The sequence below is a fragment of the Schistocerca nitens genome, chromosome 6, assembly GCF_023898315.1.
Source record: "Schistocerca nitens isolate TAMUIC-IGC-003100 chromosome 6, iqSchNite1.1, whole genome shotgun sequence".
NCBI lineage: Eukaryota > Metazoa > Arthropoda > Insecta > Orthoptera > Acrididae > Schistocerca > Schistocerca nitens.
In genome coordinates, this window is record NC_064619.1 from 737,876,782 (window position 1) to 737,903,088 (window position 26,307).

Consider the following 26,307-nt stretch of genomic DNA (forward strand, 5'->3'; position numbering starts at 1 on the left):
AGTAGCACTTGCAACCTACATCCTCAATTATTTGCTTGACGTATTCCAATCTCTGTCTTCCTCTACAGTTTTTGCCCTCTACAGCTCCCTCTTGTACCATGGAAGTCATTCCCTCATGTCTTAGCAGATGTCCTGTCATCCTGTCCCTTCTCCTTATCAGTGTTTTCCACATATTCCTTTCCTCTCCGATTCTGCGTTGAACCTCATTCCTTACCTTATCAGTCCACCTAATTTTCAACATTCGTCTATAGCACCACATCTCAAATGCTTCGATTCTCTTCTGTTCCGGTTTTCCCACAGTCCATGTTTCACTACCATACAATGCTGTACTCCAGACGTACATCCTTAGAAATTTCTTCCTCAAATTAAGGCCGGTATTTGATATTAGTAGACTTCTCTTGGCCAGAAATGCCTTTTTTGCCATAGCGAGTCTACTTTTGATGTCCTCCTTGCTCCGTCCGTCATTGGTTATTTTACTGCTTAGGTAGCAGAATTCCTTAACTTCATTGACTTCGTGACTATCAATCCTGATGTTAAGTTTCTCGCTGTTCTCATTTCTACTACTTCTCATTACCTTCGTCTTTCTCCGATTTACTCTCAAACCATACTGTGTACTCATTAGACTGTTCATTCCGTTCAGCAGATCATTTAATTCTTCTTCACTTTCACTCAGGATAGCAATGTCATCAGCGAATCGTACCATTGATATCCTTTCACCTTGTATTTTAATTCCACTCCTGAACCTTTCTTTTATTTCCATCATTGCTTCCTCGATGTACAGATTGAAGAGTAGGGGCGAAAGGCTACTGCTTGTCTTACACCCTTCTTAATACGAGCACTTCGTTCTTGATCGTCCACTCTTATTATTCCTTCTTGGTTGTTGTCCATATTGTATATGACCCGTCTCTCCTTATAGCTTACCCCTACTTTTTTCAGAATCTCGAACAGCTTGCACCATTTTATATTGTCGAACGTTTTTTCCAGATCGACAAATCCTATGAAAGTGTCTTGATTTTTCTTTAGCCTTGCTTCCATTATTAGCCGTAACGTCAGAATTGCCTCTCTCGTCCCTTTACTTTTCCTAAAGCCAAACTGATCTTCACCTAGCGCATTCTCAATTTTCTTTTCCATTCTTCTGTATATTATTCTTGTAAGCAGCTTCGATGCATGAGCTGTTAAGCTGATTGTGCGATAATTCTCGCACTTGTCAGATCTTGCCATCTTCGGAATTGTGTGGATGATGCTTTTCCGAAAGTCAGATGGTATGTCGCCAGACTCATATATTCTACACACCAACGTGAATAGTCGTTTTGTTGCCACTTCCCCCAATGATTTTAGAAATTCTGATGGAATGTTATCTATCCCTTCTGCCTTATTTGACCGTAAGTCCTCCAAAGCTCTTTTAAATTCCGATTCTAGTACTGGATCCCCTATCTCTTCTAAATCGACTCCTGTTTCTTCTTCTATCACATCAGACAAATTTTCACCCTCATAGAGGCTTTCAGTGTATTCTTTCCACCTATCTGCTCTCTCATCTGCATTTAACAGTGGAATTCCCGTTGCACTCTTAATGTTACCATCGTTGCTTTTAATGTCACCAAAGGTTGTTTTGACTATCCTGTATGCTGAGTCTGTCCTTCCGACAATCATATCTTTTTCGATGTCTTCACATTTTTCCTGCAGCCATTTCGTCTTAGCTTCCCTGCACTTCCTGTTTATTTCATTCCTCAGCGACTTGTATTTCTGTATTCCTGATTTTCCCGGAACATGTTTGTACTTCCTCCTTTCATCAATCAACTGAAGTATTTCTTCTGTTACCCATGGTTTCTTCGCAGCTACCTTCTTTGTACCTATGTTTTCCTTCCCAACTTCTGTGATGGCCCTTCTTACAGATGTCCATTCCTCTTCAACTGTACTGCCTACTGCGCTATTCCTTATTGCTGTATCTATAGCGTTAGAGAACTTCAAACGTATCTCGTCATTCCTTAGTACTTCCGTATCGCACTTCTTTGCGTATTGATTCTTCCTGACTAATGTCTTGAACTTCAGCCTACTCTTCATCACTACTATATTGTGATCTGAGTCTATATCTGTTCCTGGGTACGCCTTACAATCCAGTATCTGATTTCGGAATCTATGTCTGACCATGATGTAATCTAATTGAAATCTTCCCGTATCTCCCGGCCTTTTTCAAATGTACCTCCTCCTCTTGTGATTCTTGAACAGGGTATTCCCTATTACTAGCTGAAACTTGTTACAGAACTCAATTAGTCTTTCTCCTCTTTCATTCCTTGTCCCAAGCCCATATTCTCCTGTAACCTTTTCTTCTACTCCCCCTACAACTGCATTCCAGTCGCCCATGACTATTAGCTTTTCGTCCCCCTTTACATACTGCATTACCCTTTCAATATTATCATACACTTTTTCTATCTGTTCATCTCCAGCTTGCGACGTTGTCATGTATACCTGAACTATCGTTGTTGGTGTTGGTCTGCTGTCGATTTTGATTAGAACAACCCGGTCACTGAACTGTTCACAGTAACACACCCTCTGCCCTACCTTCCTATTCATAACGAATCCTACACCTGTTATACCATTTTCTGCTGCTGTTGATATTACCCGATACTCATCTGACCAGAAATCCTTGTCTTCCTTCCACTTCACTGACCCCTACTGTATCTAGATTGAGCCTTTGCATTTCCATTTTCAGATTTTCTAGTTTCCCTACCACGTTCAAACTTCTGACATTCCACGCCCCGACTCGTAGAACGTTATCCTTTCGTTGATTATTCAATCTTTTTCTCACGGTAACCTCCCCCTTGGCAGTCCCCTCCTGGAGATCCGAATGGGGGACTATTCCGGAATCTTTTGCCAATGGAGAGATCATCATGACACTTCAATTACAGGCCACATGTCCTGTGGATACACGTTACGTGTCTTTAATGCAGTGGTTTCCATTGCCTTCTGCATCCTCATGTCGTTGATCATTGCTGATTCTTCCGCCTTTAGGGGCAATTTCCCACCCCTAGGACAAGAGAGTGCCCTGAACCTCTATCCGCTCCTCCGCCGTCTTTGACAAGGCCATTGGCAGAATGAGGCTGACGTCTTATGCCGGAAGTCTTAGGCCGCCAATGCTGATTATTTATCAAAATTTAGGCAGTGGTGGGGATCGAACCCGGGACCGAAGACGTTTTGATTATGAATCAAAGACGCTACTCCTAGACCACGGGTACATTTGCCTCAGGGGGTCATAAATCAACACTTACTGGTTCATAAACAAGTAACAGAGCAATAGGTTAAGGCTGTTAATCAATCAAGTTTGCCCCTGAATGTGTGCTTCACCTGATGTATGTAACCCGCACTAAAAAGATGTGCTATAACAGGCTTTTCCCCACTACTGTTAAGGATACAGGGTACTTATGAATGCTAGCAGGAAGGGTTTAGCGTCAAAATTAGTTGTTCTGTGTAGATCCTGCAAAAAATCTACCTCGAAGATTTCGAACATCGTGCATAATTCATATCATGTGAATTTGAAGATATTGTTTGCAATGCGTGCAATAGGAAAAGGAAAAAAGGCTGCTCAAACGTTTTGTGGTTTCATGGACCTTCCTCCTCCTCTCAGTAGGTTCAGCAAGTACATAAAAATACTTTTAGGTGCCTTGATGGTTGTGTCTAAAGCATCTATAAAACGTACAGTAAAAGAAACCTTAAATATTAGTGGAACCAGGGACATTGCTGATGCACTTGATGGGATATGGCAACATCGAGGACATCATTCCTTGAATGATGTTGTAGGTGCTACTTCTCTGGAGAATGGAAAAGTTGTTGATGTTGAGTGCTTATCTAAGGACGTATTGTATATTACTGTTCTAAGAATTATAATGGTTAAAGTGGAGGTATGGAGTGTGATGGAGCTCTAAAAATATTTCAGGGGTTGGTTCCCGTTTATAACATTAGATATACGAAGTACCTAGGCTATGGGGACTCTAAAGCTTGCAATAAAATGAATGAGTACAATGTTTATGGTGGAAAGGAAAGTTGCTATGTGATCGAAAATCTCAGTCTGGCCAAGGCAGATTAACAGAAACTGAAACAGACCTTCTTCAGAGTTATTATGGACTGGCCAGTGGACGAACTGCACCTCTGAATGATGTTACAGCAATGAGAAGAGCTGTATGGGCCACGTAGTTTTATAAGTTGTCCACAGATGACCACCCTGTTCATGGACTTTGGCCTAAAGGAGCAGATTCTTGGTGTGGTTACAAAAAAGCAAAATAAAGTGGTCAAATAAGCATCATAAGCATTCTCCTCCTAAGCCTGTTATGAATGAAATAAAACCTATTTTTAGAGATCTGAGTGACCCTGTTTTGCGTAGTAAATGTCTTCATGGGAGCACTCAGAATACAAATGAAAGTTTCAACCATTGCACATGCGAAAGATCACCCAAGAATGTTTTTGTTGGACTAAATACAGTCTGGAACCGCACGACCGCTACGGTGGCACGTTCGAATCCTGCCTGGGGCATGGATGTGTGTGATGTCCTTAGGTTAGTTAGGTTTAAGTAGTTCTAACTTCTAGGGGTCTGATGACCTCAGCAGTTAAGTCCCATAGTGCTCAGAGCCATTTGAACCATTTGAACTAAATACATTAAAAGTTGGTGTACTAGATGTAGTGATAATGTTTCAGTGATGGAGTGATAGGAAGGCTAGAAGTCCTGAGAAATTTAGGCATAAAATCTGGCTCTCATATGGAAGAATGGGAGCGTGAAGCTGAAAGATTCGCTCTTCAAGTTACCAAGGAAGCAAGAAGTGCTAAAAATAATGCCAAGAGAAAACTTGAAGATGAAGAAATGCTGCAGGACGAAGACTAAGCTTCAGGAATGTGTTTCATTGGACTCATATCTTCATTCGCAATTTTCTGCAAGTTGTATTTTCCAAATGGTTCAAATGGCTCTGAGCACTATGGGACTCAACATCTTAGGTCATAAGTCCCCTAGAACTTAGAACTACTTAAACCTAACTAACCTAAGGACATCACACACACCCATGCCCGAGGCAGGATTCGAACCTGCGACCGCAGCAGTCCCGCGGTTCCGGACTGCAGCGCCAGAACCGCTAGACCACCGCGGCCGGCTGTATTTTCCAGAATTCAGGTACAAATATTTCCTAAAGTTTATAAAGCATTGCTCTAATTTTTTTCTGTAACTTGCAATAGTCCATGCTTATGTATTAGACCTAAGCTTTATTACATAATCAACTAAACTATAGAAAAAATAACATTTTTATTAGGAAAAAAATTATAAAAATTAAAATTTAAGATGTGATATTTTTTATCCTTGTAATATACATAATAGGTGGAATTAAATAGGTTTAGTACCTCAGCCATCATGTCATGCATATCTGGTAAAAATCTGGTCTCCTTCAAATGTATAACTTTGGATTAAATGGCACCTCAATTTGAGGAACCATTTTGAGAAAAAAATGCATCAATTTCACTGTAATTTTTCTTAATAGCCCTAAGCACGTTCAAAAATATTCATAATACTTATAATTTGTCCAGAAAGTGTGCTGATATAAAAGAAATCTGTAAAACATATACATTATAAAGAGTGCCTGAAAGGAATAGCTGTTGATTTTTACTTAATATTGAGCCGGAGAAGTACCCTGCATCCGTAAGTCGGTTCATGCCTCCAAGTACAAGCCATCAATGCTCATTTTCCCATCGATGGGTTATAGTGTGGATGTTTGGATGCCTAAGCGTTGCTCAATTCTGACAAGTGTAGTCCATTCAATTGTACAGCGATGCAGGTACATCTTAAGGTATCACATATAGAACTGTCTGTTCTTATGTGGTATAACCGTTTGCCCATTACTTTCAAAACTTCTCGTCAGTATATTAGCCTTACACGTTCTCTTACACTTTTTTGATGAATGCTTATTTTCAGAATACCATATACTCGTATTTTTTTCCTTACAGGATTTTTAAATTACTTATTACTCATTGTAGAGGTGAACAGGAGCATGCCCCTTCTGCATTAATATTATTAGTTTTCCTTTTTTTTGCAAATAATCTGATGATGCCCAAAAGGGTGAAATCATTATTTCGCAAACAAAACTGTTTTCCTTTTGAAGTGAATTTATATTTGTGTAGAAGACAGTCGAAGAAGATGAAAGAAAATAGATGCCAATGATACTGTTCAATCACTAGGAAAAAAATGCTATCTATTTTATTTTTTGCATCTTTATACCAAGTTTTAATATATTGCATAAACTAATTTCGATGTGCTTGGTAGTTAAAAACAAAAGCTATTGTCGGTTAAAATAATTGTCAATTAGAGAATAACTGAGCTGTGCAGGCTTAGCCTTCAAATTTGTGTCGCCCCTAACTGACAGTCTTTGTTTGGACAACTTTGGAGGTATGTCAATAGTGCCATCAGTGGGAACAAAAGCCGTGAAGCAGGAAGATTTTGGGGAGTGAGTATGCAGTGTGCAGAGTGAATCGGCTGGGGGCACGACAGGTTTGGAGTTCTGGACGGTACACGACAGAACGAACCGGCTCCTGTGAAAGTTTCCTAGCCTGGTTTTGACTGTCGGTTACTGCCTGTCCTGCGAAGCCGTTTCCATCAGTGGGCACGTCATTCTGGAAAACAGACCAGCAACTTGGAGATTATTTTAGAGGTTCGACGTCAGCCAAGACCAGTCTCTTGCAGGCTTAAGAAGTGAAAGGACGGCGGCCACCCTATCCAAGTTAAGTAACTTCCTTGTATAGCCTTCGCTTCTCCCCACCCCTCCCTCCTCTCCTGGTAGGGTTTACGATACCAACACTCATAATTAACAGAGTGTGTTTATAAATCATTTGCTTAAATTGTGATCGGTGAATTTTGGTTAACTGTAGCTCCATTCACTGATTCTTAATTGTCTTTTTAAGCTCTGTATTTTGCCGTCTACTGAATGACATTGGATTCATGGGGTCAGCATTGATCCGGAGTGGACATGTTCCTTGCGTGACTGCCCTCCCCCCCTCCCCCTCCTCCCTCACCACCCGATAGAGAAAAGGGAGTGGTCAGATTTATTGGAATGGTGAATTTATTTTGGAACTTTGTTCCTAATTTCGCCCAATTGACGGCGCCCTTGAATGACTTGTACGAAAAAGGTGAGCCCTTCCTTTGGAGGGGGAGAGTCATCAAGCTTCGTTTGAGGCAAATAAAGCCGCCCTTAGCAACCGTCCTGCGTCAAATTTCGGTAAGCCCTTCACTGTCCAGGGCGACGCATTCAGTTTTGGGACAGCGGCAATATTACTCCAAGAACATCAGGAAGAGAGGCGTTCCGTCGCCTACGCATCATGCTGCTTATCTGCTACTGAATTAAAATATTCAGTGTGTGAGTGGGATGTGTTGGCAGCTCTCTTCGCCTTGCATAAGTTTAAGTTCTATCCAGTTCTACCCAGTGCCAAGGGAAACATGCTCGAAACTGATATCAGGCGTTGAGTCATATACTGGCCCACCCCAGAAAACTGGTAGGGTTGCTCGTTGGACAGCCCTCATTTCGTTTTAGTTCGTCGTACCAGGGGTCCAGACAGCAGTGTGGCCGATTCCTTAAGTCGCTCGTATGAAGACTGCGACTGCCCGCAATGTGCAGAAGACAGTGGCCAACTTGCCTTGGGAAGTGCTGTGCTGACTGTAGTTTCTGAACTCTTTTGTAATCTCAGCGGAAGAGAGGAAGGAGATACCCGTTTTTTCCAAACAAACAAAAAAATCCCTTTAAATGGCGAGCAAATCGACGGGTTTGTTGTTCATAAAGTTATTGCGTGTCTAAAGGGGAGGGCGGCCGCACATGCAAAATTTGCTTCCCTCAGGTATTGATTCCAACTGCTTTTAGGTATTTTCATAGCTTCGCGGTGGGCTGTCATCCAGGTTTCCAAAGACCTTGGCCAAAATTAGGTAACATGTGGTTTGGCCCTCTGCGTGTGAGAGGATATACATCGGTTAGTGGGGTGTGTCAGTTGTGCAAACAAATGAAACCCAATTTTAACTCATGCAAGGGTCTTGTCGAGCCTACTCTTGAGAACAGACCCGTGGACCATCTCTTTGTTGACTATGTAGAATCTCTTTTCCTCATATGATGGCGGAGGTTCATTAGAAGTTGGTGGTGGTGGACGGGTTTTCCCGTTTTAGCTGGTTAATTCCCAGCTGCGGTTTAACTAGTGGCCAATCCACACAGCATCTTACCAAAATCCTTGCGGTCTTTGGACCACTGTGCGCCCTCGTAAGAGATAATGCTCTGGCATTTATATCTCGGAATTCTGGAGATTTTGTTTCGACCATGTTATTAGGGATGTTACCACTACTCCTTACTGCCCCTAGCCGTTCTTTGCTGAGTGTACGAATAGAAATTTGAGGCGTGCGTTGATAGTATTTCAAGCTAGGTTCCATAAACGCTGGAACTTTTCTATCCTGTCTCTGTATGTCGATCATTTTAGAAATGGTTGCTCTACTCGGATGTTCGATAGAGGATGTCAAATTAAATAACCTTAAATGGTCAATTTTCAAACTTATTTTATTTGGCTACCAGTTTCAGCGTTTTACTACGTCATCTTCAGGCCCCTGACCGACGTGCAGGAAAAATCTACTTCGGCTGTGTTCAAAACAGGGACCAGCAATATTGGTATGAGTAGATATTTGCTACATTGCTTACTTCAACTATGACCTGCAGAGTCGGCTAGTGAAGTGATTCACTGTTTTATAGGCCCCTGTAAAATTTTAAGATTCCTGAGTCCAATTGATCTCTTGGTCCGTGATGAATTGAACGGGAAGATCTACAGCGTACATGGTAGTTAGGTTAAGGAGGGTAGTTCCTGCCCCCGGTGCGGTGTGTTCGAGATTCAGCGGGGGAGACTGAGCCCTGTGGGCTCGGCCTTCGTCGACGATATTTGTCTGGAGGTGCGCCCGTAGCGCCATCGATACGGACAAAAGTCCGGAAGGAGAGCGAGTGAGCGTGCGCTGTGTGGAGCGAGTCGGCTCTTGGCGCTACAGGTCTGGAGTTCTGCACGGTGCGCGAGGGACCGAGTCACCCCCTCTGAAGGCTCCAAGCTCGGTTTTGACTGTCGGTTATCGCCCGTCCTGCGAAACGTTTTCCGTGAGTGGGTGTGAAATTTTGTAAAACGCACCAGCGACTTAACGGGTTCGCTGCTAGTGAAGGCGTCCGGCTTCTTGCGGGCCATCCTGCTGCACTTTAGTAACTCTCTTGTATGTCCTTACCTGTCGCCCTTCCCTTCCGTCCCCCTCTGCCCCCACAACCCGATGGGATATGTGCTGATAATTAATAGCAGCTGTTTATAAAAATTATTTCCTTAGAATCTGATCAATGAACTTTGGTTCAATGTAGCTGCCTATTCTGTGACTGTTAAGCTGTTTCAATATCGTTTAGTATTAAAGAAAAGCTGCTCAGTGAAATTTCCTAATCGTTGTTAATTGTTTTTAGAGCTCTGTAATTTTGCTGTATACTTAATGGATGGTGGCTCGTAATTCGTGACAGGTGCTTAAAAGTCATTGTTGTAAAGTCTGCTTCGTCAGTTTTGCTGTCGATGGTTTTTAAAACTTGTTTGACTTAATAAAGGCAAGTTATGAATTAAAGATGATGAAAGCTAAAACAGTTATATGGGTATGCCAGGCCTTCCATTAGGCTAACCTGATCCCAGATCTTCCCTCCCGAATTCCTATTAATTACTGGACTCAAAGAAAAGTTTTTAAAAATATTGCTACGCGAGAAGACTCGGCACTTGTGACTTACGCCTTGTGCACTCTGCCGCTGGGTTATCTTTCGATATTCTCGATTTCTTTGTACACAACTGATGTCGGAAATCTTCGGAGTCGTCTTTTTTTTTTTTGTCAAGTTTTCTTGTTAACTGGCCTGTAATGTACTAAGAAACTGGCTGCACGCCAGCTGGGCGCGGCCCTCCCTACCTGTCGCACGAGGGCGGCACCTCCTGGCCGGCGGCGGCGCCCAGCAGAAGCAGCAGCAGCAGCGGCAGCGGCGGCAGCGGTCCGGCGCAGGGGCGGCGTCGCGCGGCCATGGCGTCGTGGGGCCGCCGCCCGCCGCCCCCTCTATATATACACGTATGCAGAGCGGCCGCCGGCTATCGGCCGGCGTCCTTGTCGCCGCGGGCGAAAGCGCCGATAAGGCTGGCCGGCGCTCGCACCTCGGCACCGCCCCCGCCGCCGCCGCCGCCGGTCCGGACTACGTAATGTGGACGAAACCGACAGCTGCTGACACCGAGCATTTTACTAAGTAGAACCTTTAGGCACATAGATCAACAGTGTGCTATACCTGCGTGTTAAGGATTTGAAGGTGGCAATTACTGTTTTGGTTCGTTTCGGTTCTGATAAGATCGATTTTGCCTTACAAATTTTTGTTCTCAATAATACTACCGCGACAAATCTATTCCACCTGGTATGAAAAATGTATGGGACACGCGAAAATACCACCACGTTTCGAGAAGAACGTAATAATTCCAGTTCCGAAAACGGTAAGGACGGTAAGTGCTCGCTGTTTGACTGTTACAGAACCATCAGTTTAATAAACCACGGCTGGAAAATACTGACACGAATTAATTACGGAACAGTGAGAAAGTCGTGCAAACTTTATACATTTACAGAAACCTTTTGTAATCGTCCGCCAGTCTACCCTATTTGACATTCTGAGCTAACAAGAGTAAACAAGGTGTGAAAGATTATCTGCGATTCGTGGAGAACTCTGTTTGTTGTTATAACATTGGAAGGGCCTAAAAGGGACCTGTTGGTCGACAAAGGGCTGACGTCATAATGTATCCCCCGAGTCATTTACTCTTTGTACCTGGGAGGCAACAGAGGAAACCGAACACCCAACTTCAAAAGGGAATTAAAGTTCAACGAGAGCAAATTTGAGGTCTATCGATGACGTTGTAATTTTACTGTAGACGCCAGAAGAGTTGCATCACAAGTGAAACGGAATGGACAGCTTGCTGAAAAGACGTTACAAGGTGTACATTAAAAAAAGTGAAACAAAGGAAACTGAGTGTAGCTGAATAGACCAGCAAGTGATTAGAAAATAAAATTAGTTAACGAGCCACTAAAACTACTAGTTTTTCAAAACAGAAGACAAACTGCTGGCAATGAGCATAGTAGAGGCGATACAAAAATGAAAACTGTCAATAGCGAGAAACGTAAGACTGATTTGCAAACGATAAATATAAATTTAAGAGACAGTATTTTCTGAAGATCTTTGTCCAGTGTATAGCCCTCTCCAGAAGAAAAGGGTGGACGATAAGCAGTTCAAACAAGAATACACCAGAAGCACTTGAAATGTGGTGCTATACAGGGTGTTACAAAAAGGTACGGCCAAACTTTCAGGAAACATTCCTCACACACAAAGAAAGAAAATATGTTATGTGGACATGTGTCCGGAAACGCTTACTTTCCATGTTAGAGCTCATTTTATTACTTCTCTTCAAATCACATTAATCATGGAATGGAAACACACAGCAACAGAACGTACCAGCGTGACTTCAAACACTTTGTTACAGGAAATGTTCAAAATGTCCTCCGTTAGCGAGGATACATGCATCCACCCTCCGTCACACGGAATCCCTGATGCGCTGATGCAGCCCTGGAGAACGGCCGTCCACAATACGAGCACGAAGAGTGTCTACATTTGGTACCAGGGTTACGTAGACAAGAGCTTTCAAATGCCCGCATAAATGAAAGTCAAGAGGGTTGAGGTCAGGAGAACGTGGAGGCCACGGAATTGGTCCGCCTCTACCAATCCGTCGGTCACCGAATCTGTTGTTGAGAAGCGTACGAATACGTCGACTGAAATGTGCAGGACCTCCATCGTACATGAACCACATGTTGTGTCGTACTTGTGAAGGCACATGTTCTAGCAGCACAGGTAGAGTATCCCGTATGAAATCATGATAACGTGCTCCACTGAGCGTAGGTGGAAGAACGTGGGGCCCAATCGAGACATCACCAACAATGCCTGCCCAAACGTTCACAGAAAATCTGTGTTGATGACGTGATTGCACAATTGTGTGCAGATTCTCAGCCCACACATGTTGATTGTGAAAATTTGCAATTCGGAATGAAGCCTCATCCGTAAAGAGAACATTTGCACTGAAATGAGGATTGGCACGTTGTTGGATGAACCGTTGGCAGAAGTGTACTCGTGGAGGCCAATCAGCTGCTGATAGTGCCTGCACACGCTGTACGCGGTACGGAAACAATCGGTTCTCCCGTAGCACTCTCCATACAGTGACGTGGACAACGTTACCTTGTACAGCAGCAACTTCTCTGACGCTGACATTAGGGTTATCGTCAACTGCACGAAGAATTGCCTCATCCGTTGCAGGTGTCCTCGTCGTTCTAGGTCTTCCCCAGTCGCGAGTCATAGGCTGGAATGTTCTGTGCTCCCTAAGACGCCGATCAATTGCTTCGAACGTCTTCCTGTCGGGACACCTTCGTTCTGGAAATCTGTCTCGATACAAACGTACCGCGCCACGGCTATTGCCCCGTGCTAATCCGTACATCAAATGGGCATCTGCCAACTCCGCATTTGTAAATATTGCACTGACTGCAAAAGCAAGTTCGTGATGAACACTAACCTGCTGATGCTACGTACTGATGTGCTTGATTCTAGTACTGTAGAGCAATGAGTCGCATGTCAACACAAGCACCGAAGTCAACATTACCTTCCTTCAATTGGGCGAACTGGCGGTGAATCGAGGAAGTACAGTACATACTGACGAAACTAAAATGAGTTCTAACATGGAAATTAAGCGTTTCCGGACTCATGTCCACATAACATCTTTTCTTTATTTGTGTGTGCGGAATGTTTCGTGAAAGTTTGGCCGTACCTTTTTGTAACACCCTGTAGAACAATGGTGAAGGTTATATGGGTACTGAATAAAATTGAGGAAACACTAAATTTTGCGCACAATTTCATTAAAAGAAATGATAGGTTGACCGAATACATCCTCTTCTTCCTCCCACTCTCACTCACACCACCATAATATTAACTCAATCGCTCAGCTTGTCCAACACTGTAAACCTACTCGTATTTTGCAAACATTTGAAAGAAAAACACGAGTAATACAAGAAAAAGACTAAAATGACACAAATATACACCGCCGGGAAAAAAAATTGTGCCCCAGGAAAGACGACGTCGATTTAGTTCCGATTACGGCATATGCCGCCCGGGGATAGTAGATTTATTCACAATCATTTCAACTTCGTCTGCCAATATGCAGTGTAGTGGGATTTATGTCTATCTTTTAATAGGGAATGTTCGCAGCACTACTGCTTTCAACAGCTTACTGAGCGAGTTTCAAAGGGGTCAAATTGTGACGAGATCGTCCTTTCCGAGAATTACGATAAAAGTTGAACGTGCCACGCTAGTTGTGCGACGACGCTCGCGTCTGTGGTCACGTGAACACTCTCACACCGGCAGACGAGGTTCTGGACGTCCACGCAGCACAGACGGCCGCAGTGTCGCCGCACTGTACCGGCAGCAGTGGCGGGCCGTGCAGCCACCACGGCCCAGCGCGAACTTTGCTGAACCGGCTACTAGCTGTGGGACTACTGGCACGCACGCCTCCAGCCCACCTTCCACCCGTGCCTCAGTACCTCCGCGCACGGTCCGGCTGGTGCTGTCGGACATCACTTGAAAGATGGAATGCCGGCCGTGGTCTTTGGTGATGAAAGCAGATTCTGTCTGTACGCAAATGATGTTCGTTCGCATGTGCAGTGTAGACTTGGTGAGTGCTGTCTCGTAGAGCGCATCCGTCACGGGCTTTATGGTCTCGGGTGAGATAAGCTACGACTCTCTTTCACGATTGGTGTTTCTCGAGGGGACGCTAATCGGCGCTCAGTATGAGCAGAATTTTGTTATACCCACTCTTTTGGTGTTCTTGCAACAGGAAAGTGATTTGATGCTCCAACAGGATAACGCGCGCCCGTACATTGCTCGTGAAACTCAACGTGCTCAGCAAGACGTGCAGCAACTTCCCTGGCCAGCAGGATCTCCGGACATGTCTGCAGTGGAGCACATACGGTATTCTGTGGGACGAGGCGTGACTCCGGTGACTCGTCAATTACAGAACTACGTAAACTGGTCGAGTAGGACAGTGTAGGACAGTGTTCACCATCTCTACGATCGACTGAATGCCACAGTCAACGCCTGTATTGCCGCCTGTGAAGGCTACACAACGTACTGATATGGATCTTTCAGGATGGTCGGTATCTGGCGCCTTAGAAACGCTTGTGCTATTGATTTGTAAATGTAATGATTTCATGTAGTCCATACGGATTGTTGCAATAAGAAGTCTTGAAGGAAATGGAAACCTGTGAAATGGAGAACTACTTTCTTTCTGACAGTGTACCTGGCTGGCTGGCCATTTTCATAAAACCTGCATAACACATTCAAAACGCCTTTCTAATGCTTTAGGCAGACAATGGGACGATTTCAGTGCTCTTAAAACTTGTGTCACGTGCTTATTTATGTCAGCTGAAAGGGGGGCAAGTGTCTTGCCAGTGTCTGCTTGTCAGTAAGCCAACACGTGGTGCATCACGATCCCACGAGCTGTATGCCACAAGCATCATCCACTGGTAGCTGCTCTCGCTGGAGTGAAAAGTCTAACGTCATATGACAGTTTCGACATGTCTTTGCGGCGGGAAGCCTTGTTCACTTGACGAGCCGCAGCTTATCCTACATCAGTTTTTTTCCGATCAGCAAATGACATGGTACGTAGGGAGACGGCACACTCAGCCACCTGCTATGGTCATGCAAACTAGACGGCCGTCACCTAGTGACTGGACCGAGCGAGGTAGCGCAGTGACTAGCATACAGTGCATATCGATTTCATCATTAATTTGACCATATTTACCATTCTGAGCCTGAGTACTGGAACAATCGGTACAGAAATGTTAATGATACTGTGAAACACAGTGACTGGCAGTAGGGTGCCCTGTATAGTTTGCCTGTCTCTCGTTATTAACCCGGTATGGTTTGTAATGGGTTATGAATGACTCGGGAGGGCACGCAAACGCGGACAGCAGTGGAGTTGTCACAGAGAAAAAGGATACATTTTAGCTACGGAGGTGAGTGACCGGTGGATGGGACCTCGGCCTGGGCGGCGCGAGATTCTCGCAAGCGAGGCCGGCTCGGAGCTTACAGGGTGCACCAAGCGTTGTCCTCGCACACGACTTCTTGCGGCTGTGGCGGTCCGGAGCCACGTGCCGGAGTCGGGGGCGCCTTTCCACGTTTCCAGACTTCTTTTGAAGATTAGTACCTGCTGATCGTAGAAAATGCAGGCCACGGGAAACAAACTCCAGCCTCTTAGCGGTCCTCTCTGAATTCGAGGCTATCAACATTGGCGGGAAAACGTGTGGTCGGCGTAAAGCTGTATGACGTCACATCGCAGCGTTGGAATGATTGCTTTTGGTAGTAGGGGGGCGGGGGGCGGGTGGGAAAAATCACGCGGTTCTCTGTTGGATTGGGCCTCAGTTGTTCGTAATTTTGCGAGTGGTTGCTGAGACCTTTTGGCGGCAAGGAATACGCGGAGCGCAGACCAGCAGAGTGCCTGGGTCGACATTCCGGTAGTAAAGCAGCTGAGTACTCCGTCTTACGAAAGGGGTCGGCACAGCCGCAGCGCACAGCTCGCGACGCAGCGCGCTCGTGCTCACCGTGTGTGATTTGCAGCAACAAGCAGAGCAGTTGGATTTAACTTCACACTTGTGGAATCCACGACGAACGCCTGTCTCACCTGCTTTTGCATTGGTACTGAATGTGTGGTTTTCTGGGTTTTAGTCACCTGCTTCCAGTCACTGTTCCGATAGAGAGTTTCTTTTTTTATTTTATTACTGTGTAGCGTGGGCTGAAGAGATCATCCTTGATGACTCACTCTTCTAGGCTGGGATGTAAGGATAAAAGGAAAACACTTTATTTATTACACATTTAGTTAGGCTTGGGCACTCAATGGGTCCTTTAGCCTGCTGTCTTTGGCGATGTCTATCAGCTGTGGAGGGTGAGATGTGTCTAGGCTGTTATGTGTCACTGCTTTCTTGTGTTATGACAGAGTGCCTATGGGGGGTGAAACGTTATCGACTTCGGTATTCGATACTTGTGCCATCTTGCAGGATTTACCGTTCCTACCGATTCTAATTGTCGAACTTCGTCCCTAAGGGCATCGATTTTGTCAAAAACTCGTAGAGCCTTGTCATGGACCTTCTCTTGTATCGTGGTCTCGTGGAGTGCGGTGCGGATGTCGATGTTTCTTGTCCACCATGGAGCTCCTGTGATCCATCGATAGCAAACGTTTTGCAGCGTTTGGAGTTTGTTGTAGTTGGAGACGCACGTAGTTCCACACGAGGTGGAGCCATATAACATTGTGAATTCCACCGTTCCCTTATACAATTGGAGTTAAGTCTTAGGGTTGAGTTCCTTACTCTTCAGGAACGGAATCAATCACCTGGCGATCGTCTGAGCTGCCGTCTTCTTGTCGTCAATATGCTGCGTAAAGAGTAATTTTTTGTCAAGGTAGACACCGAGGTACTTCACTCCCGGCGACCGTGGGATAAATTGATCAGCTATTTGGAGTCTGTCGTTCAGAACTGGTTTCCTCCGTGTGAACAGAACGGCTGCCGTCTTCGTCGGGTTGATCGTTATCTTATTTTGCAGCGCCCAGCGTTCCATTAAAGCAAGTTGCCGTTGCATCCTAGCGATTAGCTGGTCCAAGTCTCGTCCAGTTGTCAGAAAGGCCGTATCGTCCGCATGAAAACTCGCCGTAACAAGGGGGACTGTTGGGATGTCATTTATATATAAGTTGAAAAGCAGAGGCGAAATGACAGAGCCCTGCGGAATTTCTGCGGAGATCAGTTTCATTTCGGAGTTTTTATCGTCGACTCGGACATACAGTTTCCTGTCCTGCATGAGCCTCTTCAACAGCACCTTGCCAAGGATCGGCAAGAGGCTGATTGGCCGCTGTTGGGTTCCGCTAGGTCTTTACCTGGCTTTGGTAGTGGAACTATTCGAGCCGTCTTCCATGCCGTAGGAAAATGTGACAATCCGCAATAGGGGTAGTGCGATGCAGTTTGACGATAAGGTTGCGCCGCCATACCTTATCGTAAGCTTTTTCGATGTCAAGGAATACTACACCAATCGTGAAATGCTGCTTGTTGTATCCGTTCGGTGATACGTAGAAGTTGAAGTTCGGCAGATAACTTGTCCTTGAAACCGAATTGTTCGGGTCGTATAACATCATGCGCTGTAAGCGTGTCATGGAGCCTCTTCAACAGCACCTTGCCAAGGATCGGCAAGAGGCTAATTGGCCGCTGTTGGGTTCCGCTAGGTCTTTACCTGGCTTTGGTAGTGGAACTATTCGAGCCGTCTTCCATGCCGTAGGAAAATATCCCTGCAGAAGACAGCTGTTGAAAATTCGGGTAAGGAGCACAGTTGGCTTCCTGGGCAACTGTTTCAAATCGATGTTGCTTGTGGAGTCGTTGCCTGGCGCGTTATTCCGAGTCTTCCGGATAATTTTACGGATCTCTGCCGGTGTGGTGAGTTGTGGGCGGTTCTGCACAGGCGCGGTACGAAAAGCAGTCCATTCTGCTGTAACGACGGCTTCCTGTTCTTGCAGGCGGACGTCGTTCACGGGAGTCGCTGGTGTAGACATCTGTTCTCGGTAAGTTGTAGCATACAGCTCCGCCTGGGCGAGTTCGTCATAGAGGAGGCCATCTGGTCCTCTGATGGCTCGTTTGGGTGGCCGCTGGTGTCGTATGTTCTTGACTACCTGCCATCCGTTCTTGGTTCGAAGTAAGAATTCATCCATCTTATCTTCCCAGACCTGCTGTCGCCGCTCGGCCACTCTCCTGTGCAGTTCTCGTGTTAAGAGGTGTGTTTCTCGTCGATCGATCGGGTTTCTATAGCGGAGCCAACGTCGCCTGCTCCTGTTTCTCTGTGTCTTCAGTTCTTGGAGTAGAGGCGGGAACTCGTCGAAAGCTACTACAGGGTAGACCGTGTGAGTAGTTACCCTCCGTTTGGCTACCTTTATCTTCTGCGATCGAAAGTTATAGGATTAATAGTCATTAGTTATCGTGAACACCGACAGAGAGCAAATTCTTGAGAAGGCAAGAAGTAATTTAATGATAGGAGTGCGACACTGCTTTCTATTCAGTCTTCATGCTTATCTGGATAGATATAATTGTCACAGGATTTTGATTATTCATTTTCTATGTTGATCCCGTAAATGTGTTTATTAATTAATGTATTGAATTTAATTGTTGTTCCTGTTCCAATCGTTCACATACATTAAATTGTAGACTTTTAAAGTACATCCAAGAAGATATTAGCAATCAGGTCAAAATTATAACAAAAATCTTTCTCCATTCAGATTACAGACTGAGATATCTGTTTTGCTATTTCGCCCAGTGTAAGAGCTATGGCTAGGGCAGCAATTTTCGCGCTACCCATTCAACTTTGCGCACAAAGGTTTAGAGATTATATCTTAAAGAGGTGGTCCGCACACAATTAATTTCGCAGGTTAAGGGAAGTTCTATATCTCTGGTCTTCAACGTTAAACCCTAATCTTTCTTCTTTCTTCTAGTGATTGGAAATATGGCAAGTGGGTTGAAATATTCTTCCCGAGACTAGTAGTGTCACGGAAATCAGTGTTCTCCGAACTTGCTTATCTGATAAACTCAATAACGTGTTTCGAACTGCACCAGTTCTCATTAACATGTTAACTCAAAAATTCTAACCTTTGTGTCATATTCATTGACTTGTTTCGATGTTCCATTTATCGTTTTGTTTTCCTATTTGTTTTTTGTATACAAACCACTCTTCACTGGGTACACGGATTCACTTATTATTCCAGCCCATTCCATCTCATTTCTAGGATGTACCTTTTGACGTAATTCATCAACGCTGGCACTTACTTAAACTTTACTTTGTCGTTCGTCACTTGCTTTGGCTGTCGGCGCCCACCCAGTCACACAAATAAGGGTGACGTTGCGTACACGTGGAACCCATTCTCTTTCGAACGTTGTGCATTTACTACTGTTGCAGATTCCGCTCTACTCTTACTGCGTGGTGAAATTTTCGCAAATGTTTCTTTCCCATAATTTGTTAAGAACTAGTAAAAAAAATTATGCTGCACTTATGATTTGCACCGTTTCTATTTTTTTCGTCAGTACTATTCAGACTTTTGTCTATCACTGCGCATAACCAGATGGCTAATGGAGATAAAAATAATCGAGCATTGTCTGTGCAGTTGGGTACAGCTCGCAGTGGATCCGACACGCAATGGGACGTGGAGGTCCAGAGCTGATGAACGCCCCTCTGAGGGCAATTTGGAGCTTAGGCCGTGTGTGAGACGTCAGCTTATGGCGAGGAGGATCGCCAGTGTTGCAACTTGCCGGAAGATTGGTGTACAGCAAACATTGTTTGAGCTTATTATTCAGCTTTAAACATTCCTCTGTGATGCTATCGAGACATGAACCCAGTAACCTATACAGTGAAGAGATGGCTCCCCATAAAATCACGTAAATAAGTAAACTATAAAACTTCCTGGCAGATTAAAACAGTGTGGCGGACCGAGGCTCGAACTCGGGACCTTTGCAGGAGAGCTTCTGTAAAATTTGGAAGGTAGCAGACGTGATACTGGCAGAAGTAAAGCTGTGAGGACGGGGCGTGAGTCGTGCTTGGGTAGCTCAGCTGGCAGAGCATTTGCCCACGAAAGTCAAAGGTCCCGAGTTCGAGTCTCGGTCCGGCACACAGTTTTAATGGGCCAGGAAGTTTCATACCAGCGCACACTCCACTGCAGAGTGAAAATCTCATTCTGGAAGTAAATTATAGTTGCACAACGGATGAATGTTTGGGACATCTCATTTCAAACAGGGAGACCCATTCATACTCGAAATATGGCTACAAACCTCACAGTGATACGAACAGTGTTTTATCTATTTATGGAGTGACTCAATAGGTCACAGTTAACTCCTCTTTACGCTAAAACGCATGTACCTGACTCTCAAAATTGAACGGATAATACAACTAGCTGTAAAGTGCACAGTGGTTCAAATGAATTGTTAAACATACATGGTAATACCTTTGCATAAGGCGGTGGAATTGGAATGGAAACGACAGTAATGACATACAGTTAACTATGTCTAGTTAACAGATTAAAGGAAAGACCTGGAGATTCAGAAAAGCAAGATGAACCAAACGTCTTCGCAACCAGCTCGTCATAGAGTACACAGTACTTACCGTCGTTGTCGACACAGATGATGGCTGCAGCGGCAGCTGACAGCTAGGAGTCAGGCCCCAGCATCTGTGATCGGCTCTGAGACAGAGTCTCAAAATGGCAGTCAGCTGAAGCATTCTCTGCTGGAAGTGCAAACGGAGCTCTCTGGAGGTCCAGTACCTTCTCAAAATCTTGCTGGTTCTGCAGCACCAGATTCTCATTATCCAGTTGCTACGGTCCATCTCTGTACCATCCAATGAAAAATACATAAAAATATTAGCGATCTACTTCATCTTAAACAACCTGTTGCGATTCTCCAATAACGCACATTTCTCTTTTAGAGTGGGACAGAAAAAAATGGTTCAAATGGCTCTGAGCACTATGGGACTCAACTGCTGTGGTCATAAGTCCCCTAGAACTTAGAACTACTAAGGACAGCACACAACACCCAGCCATCACGAGGCAGAGAAAATCCCTGACCCCGCCGGGAATCGAACCCGGGAACTCGGGGTGGGACAGAAAGCCTCTTTCCGACTACGAGGCCAGTTTCATTTTTCAGCGAATGACAGCGGCTGCAAGTAGAGAGTCAGTAGTTTTCGTCTCCACTCAAAAATTAATTTTGATGAGCCTCTCCTGGGCTTTCTTACAAAAATTTACTCTTCAGTTACTGCTGGCCCATTCGAGTCCAGACAACTGCTGCCCCCAGAGACAGTCTCACTTGCAGCCCCCTCCCCCCCCCCCCCTCTCCCTGTCTTTTCCGCCGCTTCGCACACTGCGAGTTGACGGCCAGCCGGGTTCGCCCTCACGTCCCCTGCTGTGGTCGCCGAGCTCAGCCCCTGCCCGGCACTGCCTGCTCGGCACTGCCTTCTTAAGCCGTCGCCACACGGACCGTGCATCCGAACGTTGAGCGATGAGCGTGCCGAGTTTCTGACGTCATAGCGTAGAACAGCACGTTCGGGAGTCTTTCCGAACGTGCTGAGCAATATCTAACATGTCAGATATTCTGTGCGTGCGTCTGAGAGTTGGCTAATGAGCTGGCACAACGCCACCTACGTCATACGCACCCCGTCTCCCTTCAGAACAGAGTTGTGAGGCGCCATATTGGCATTCATTTCAAGTCTATATGTATATACGCCGTTTCTGAACACCAGCAAATTGAGACTCACTGGAAAACCTGAACTGTGTGATTCATTCCAGTAAAATAACGAGAAACCTCATATTCGTGGCAAAAGAATTATTGTAACTTGCGTATTATGAGAGAAGGGTATTTGAAGTCAGCGACACACTGAAGATCCACACAAAGCGCAATGTTCTTGGTACAATTTGTTGTAATTAAATTTCAATTCGTAATATAACTACGAATAAGGCTTTCAGAAAGGCGTAACAAGCTATGATTAGGTGCAAGGGATGTGATGTTGGGTTAGCGTAAGAGCCGGCACGGTAACTCAGCGTGTTCGGTCAGAGGGCTGCGTGCTCTCTGCAATAAAAAAACTGAGTCAAGGAACCAACGGTCAATTTGAACGGATGTCTTGTGACGTCCGCCCCGACCAAACGCAACGAACTATATCGAACAAAATGAGTATAAAAAAAGGGTTAGCTGCCCTCTGTAATAAAAAAAACTGAGTTAATGGAACAACGACGAAGTGAAATGGGTGTCTTGCGACGTCCGCCCCGAGCGGATACAACGAACGAAAACGAACAAAATGAGATTAAAAACAAAATAAGTAGCGTCTCTGTCTTCTATAAAATTGTTAATTAGGGCGGTGGTTCGCTTCTTGATACTCCCAATTTTTTTCCCCTAACATTCGCGTTTTTATTAGGTTCTGGTACTTTATTATTAGGTTAACATAAATATATACTATAATAGTTGACGTTATGTAAATATAAGTTCACCTTTTTTTTGAGGGATGACTTTGTTCGATAGGCTTTATCTACAGGACAGCTTGCGGTGCTTGCATAAAGATACTTTGCTCCTTTTCCTTTTACGCTTCGTAATTCACATGTTGCAATGTTTCTGCTACTGGGTAGGAACAGTGATCAAGTAAGACTGACCTTGGGGTTTTACTAAAATGTGGCAATGATGAAATAACGTTTATCTTATGCGGAGAAGTATTCCAAATTTTTACCGCACTGTTTGTAATGGAACTTTTATAAGTCTGTGTCTTTATTGATTGGACATGGTACTTTCCTTTTCGTGGACGATGGAGGAAATGTGCGTATACCACGTTGGTCCCACGTACCGTATGCACAAGTCGCATCGTTCCTGTGCGTTCAGCAGCACGTTGAACTTGGCACGCTGAACGTTAACGTTCGACAGCACGGTCCGTGTGCCGACGGCTTTAGCACAGGATCTGTGTGGCCTGCCAGCTGCTCTGCTCTTCCGCCCTAGCGTTCTCAACCAATGGACACAGTTAACCAAAACATTACACAACATTTTCTTCACCGTACAGAAACGAAATGAGGAAATACTTCTTAAATTCACACTCACATTGTTTCAGTGATATGCCTTACTTTCATGTGCCGCTTGTAATCTGGATAGTGGTTTATTAATTACGTTACGGAGCAGTTTCACTTCAGGAAAGGTAAAGGCACCGGAGAGGCAATTGTGACGTTGCAGCTGATAATGGAAGCGATACTAAAGAAAAATCGAGACACGTTCATAGGATTTGTCTACTCGGAAAAAGCGTTCGACGATGCATAATGGAGCAAGATGTTCGAAATTATGAGAAAGAGAGGGGTAAGCCGTAGGGAAAGACGGGTAATAAACAATATACAGGGTGACCCATTTATCTTGACCACCGCAAGTAACTGTTTGTCCAGATGCAAACTAGAAAATGTTTCAAACAAATGTTCTTTAGCCTTCAGGGGGACATCAATCAGAATGATTGCCTTCGTTGTAGCTTTGTTTTATACATAGATATGAAGAGCGGTGTGACTTTTTTAAATGGCACCCTGTACTTTTTTATTCGGTAACTCATTTCCTCTCCTAAAGACTTATTCAAAATGTATCACAGAGTGCCATTCACTGAAAGACAACGTTATTAATTACATAACACAACACTGACGTTGAGGCTCCCAGGGCTTAGTGCAGGTACTCGGGGTAATGGAACACATCCACGTGCTGACGTTGACAGACGACAAATGTAAACACAAGCAGAATACACACCCGTCATCATTAAAAAAAAAAAAAAAAAAGAGTGTGACACAAGCTACACTGACGGCTGAAGGCCTTATTAAGAAAGAATTCAAAATTATTTGTCGGCTGAAGGTCACAAGCAATACTTCAGAACAATTATCGGCTGAAGGCCTTGAAGTGAGGAAAACAACCAAACGTTGAAGATACCAAAATAATTTTTAAAACCATCAAAAAAATTCGCTGTAACACATGCCACACTAACAGCTCAAGGCTTTTTTAAGTAAGACTTCAAATTATTTGTCGGCTGAAGGCCACGAGCAATACTTTGAACAATTAAGTGCTGACGGGCTGAATTACAAATGAGGAAGATAATTACACGTTAAAAATACCAAAATAAATTTTAAACTTTCTTTTTAAATTGACAGAAAGAATTTAAAATTGTCTTCTGAAGGCCACAAGCAATACTTCAGAACAATTAGCGGCTGAAGGCCTGAATTACATGTGAGGAAGACAACTACACGTTGAAAATACCAAAATAATTTTTAAAGTAATCATTAAAAATTGACTGCAACACAAGATACACTGGCGGCTGAAGGCCTTATTAAGAAGAATTCAAATCATTTGTCAGCTGAAGGCCACAAGCAATAGGAATACTTTAACAAAATATTATTATTAAACAATTGACATAATCAGACCAAGTAAGAAGGGAGTGATCCACAGAAAGAGCTCCAAGGGTCGACCTGAGGAAAGTCCCTACAGCTGCGTAAACGGTGAGACAGGCAGCCAAAAGTTATGCTCACGTAACCGGATGGCGACTCAAACTAGGGACAGTTTGGACGCCGATCAATCCTCTTACCAAATTCACCTAACTTGTGATGACCAGTACAACGATGGATTAATTCACGCGAGAGCGAAGTGACAGACAGCACTGCGTCTTCAGAATCCAGTGTTTAAAACATCGAAAGGCAGAGGGACCACTACACTCAAGGTAGAAAAAAGACAACACAGTCCATAGCGCAATCAAGGACGCTGTCGAACTACATGTTATGCTGGACAGCATCGGAAAGACGAGGAAAAGTACACTGCCGCAAAAATTCGCTAACCTTCAGGGCAGGTAACCGGGGCGTTAGCGGCCACTAGGCAGTAGAATACCGCTGGTTGCATTTCACCAATAATAACACAAAATTTAAAACTAATAACGGGCAATAGAAGACGGCTAACAGATTCCGCCAACTCGACACGCTCCACTCGTTGCTGTTTGTCTCACCGCGACCCTCGAGCACCAACTCACGAACAAACGGCGTGATCACAAATGTGGAGCTTTCACTACTGGATTAACGTTGACTCAACGTCCTGGGTCCGGTGCACAACGAGGTTGTGTCCCTCACTACTACAGCCCCTCGATCCGGCAATGCGTGCATGCCGCCAGCTGTCCTGGCGTGTCCTGGTGTTGCCAGACCTCTCTGCTGCTCCCTCCCAACCGAACTACTCACACACCACACCCGGAAAAACACCTCACGTCCTTCAAAAGATACTGGTACTAGATATCGATAAACGTTGCTGCTGCCACTCGCAGACAGACAACGCTAGCAAACGTTGTGGCGCCAGTAAACAGAAGAAGAAAACGAGACGCCACTATCCCTATTACGCGATGCAAACCCGCCAACGGCACCAACACGAGCCGCATACAGCTCAACCTGCCCCCTCAAACACCAACCCAGGGGTAACCCAACAAGTGGCCTAACCAAACTTTATTTGATTCAGATGAACCCGGTATTGCTTACCGATGCGGTTGTCCTTAACCAGAAGATTACTGGGCCTAAAATACGCATAATAGTACAGGGACCCATGAAACGGGGAGTGAACTTACGAAGGTTTCCAACACGCAGCTCCCTCCCGGGAAAATTACGGACATACAGCTGGTCTCCTGGTTTACCCCTAAGGACTCGCCGATTACGGATGTAACGGCCAGCTTGTTTGTTGTGGGCCCTGAGAATATTGCGCCTGGCACGATTCAAATTTTCTTTGACGATCTGAGGAGTAATATCCGTAGGGATCAGATATTGAACTCCCCATCAGTTCGAAAGTGGGGAATTAACAGGATAAGCAAAGATCAAGGAAACCGGAGTAGCCTTCAAATCCTCATGGCTGCTGGTATTGGAGGCAATACTACGCCAAGGAAGACTATAATCCCACTCACTGGGAGTCTTCTGATGGAATATAATGAGTGCTGATTTGAGATTACGATTGGCCTTCTCCGAGAAACAGCCCTACGGGTAATACGGGATGGTCGTCACGTGCTTTACACTGCTTTGCAAACAGAAGGCCTTGAAGGGAGCATTTAGTGTTTTTTGGATTCCCTAAGCAAATCGTTAGTGATAGTGCGCCGATCACTAACGATTTGCTTAGGGAATCCCAAACACTAAATACGTTAGTTAAATGAGCGATGGTAGTAGTAGCAGTCAGGTTATGAGTCGGAAGAAGCCAAGTAAACTCTCGAAAACGCGTCAATGACAACTAATACGTACCAATGACCTCTTTTGGTGCGAGGTAAGGGCCCCTCATAATCAATATAGCGTTTGTCCATGGGGCAAGACTCATTCTTAGAACTAAGGAACCCCTGCTAAAGAGTGTTATTCGGTTTGGCCACACGACACAGATTGAGACACCATTTCTCTAACGTCTCGGTCAATAGACGGCCAAGTCATGTCCTTTATCTTCTGCGAGGTCTTATAGGCTCCTAAATGCCCGCCAATCAACGAGTTGTGAAAATAATGGAAAACCGGGCGTATTAGGGTGCTTGGTAGACAGACTTTAACCTCGTTGGTACGTCCCACCCTTCTACACAAAATACCCTTCCTGATACATCAGCTACAAAACATGCGAACAGCTTCAACTTGTTG

The 26,307-nt window shown here is 44.7% G+C and overlaps 1 protein-coding gene across 1 annotated transcript in view; it reads right to left on the bottom strand.

Moving 5' to 3' along the window:
• Positions 1 to 10,071, bottom strand: part of LOC126262786 (trehalase-like) — a 366,709-nt gene extending 356,638 nt beyond the window's left edge. Inside the window, exon 1 of the mRNA XM_049959607.1 lies at positions 9,962 to 10,071. Within this exon, the coding sequence (XP_049815564.1) occupies positions 9,962 to 10,071 (110 nt within the window). The remainder of the gene's footprint in view (positions 1 to 9,961) is intronic.
• Between the last annotated feature and the right edge of the window lie 16,236 nt (positions 10,072 to 26,307).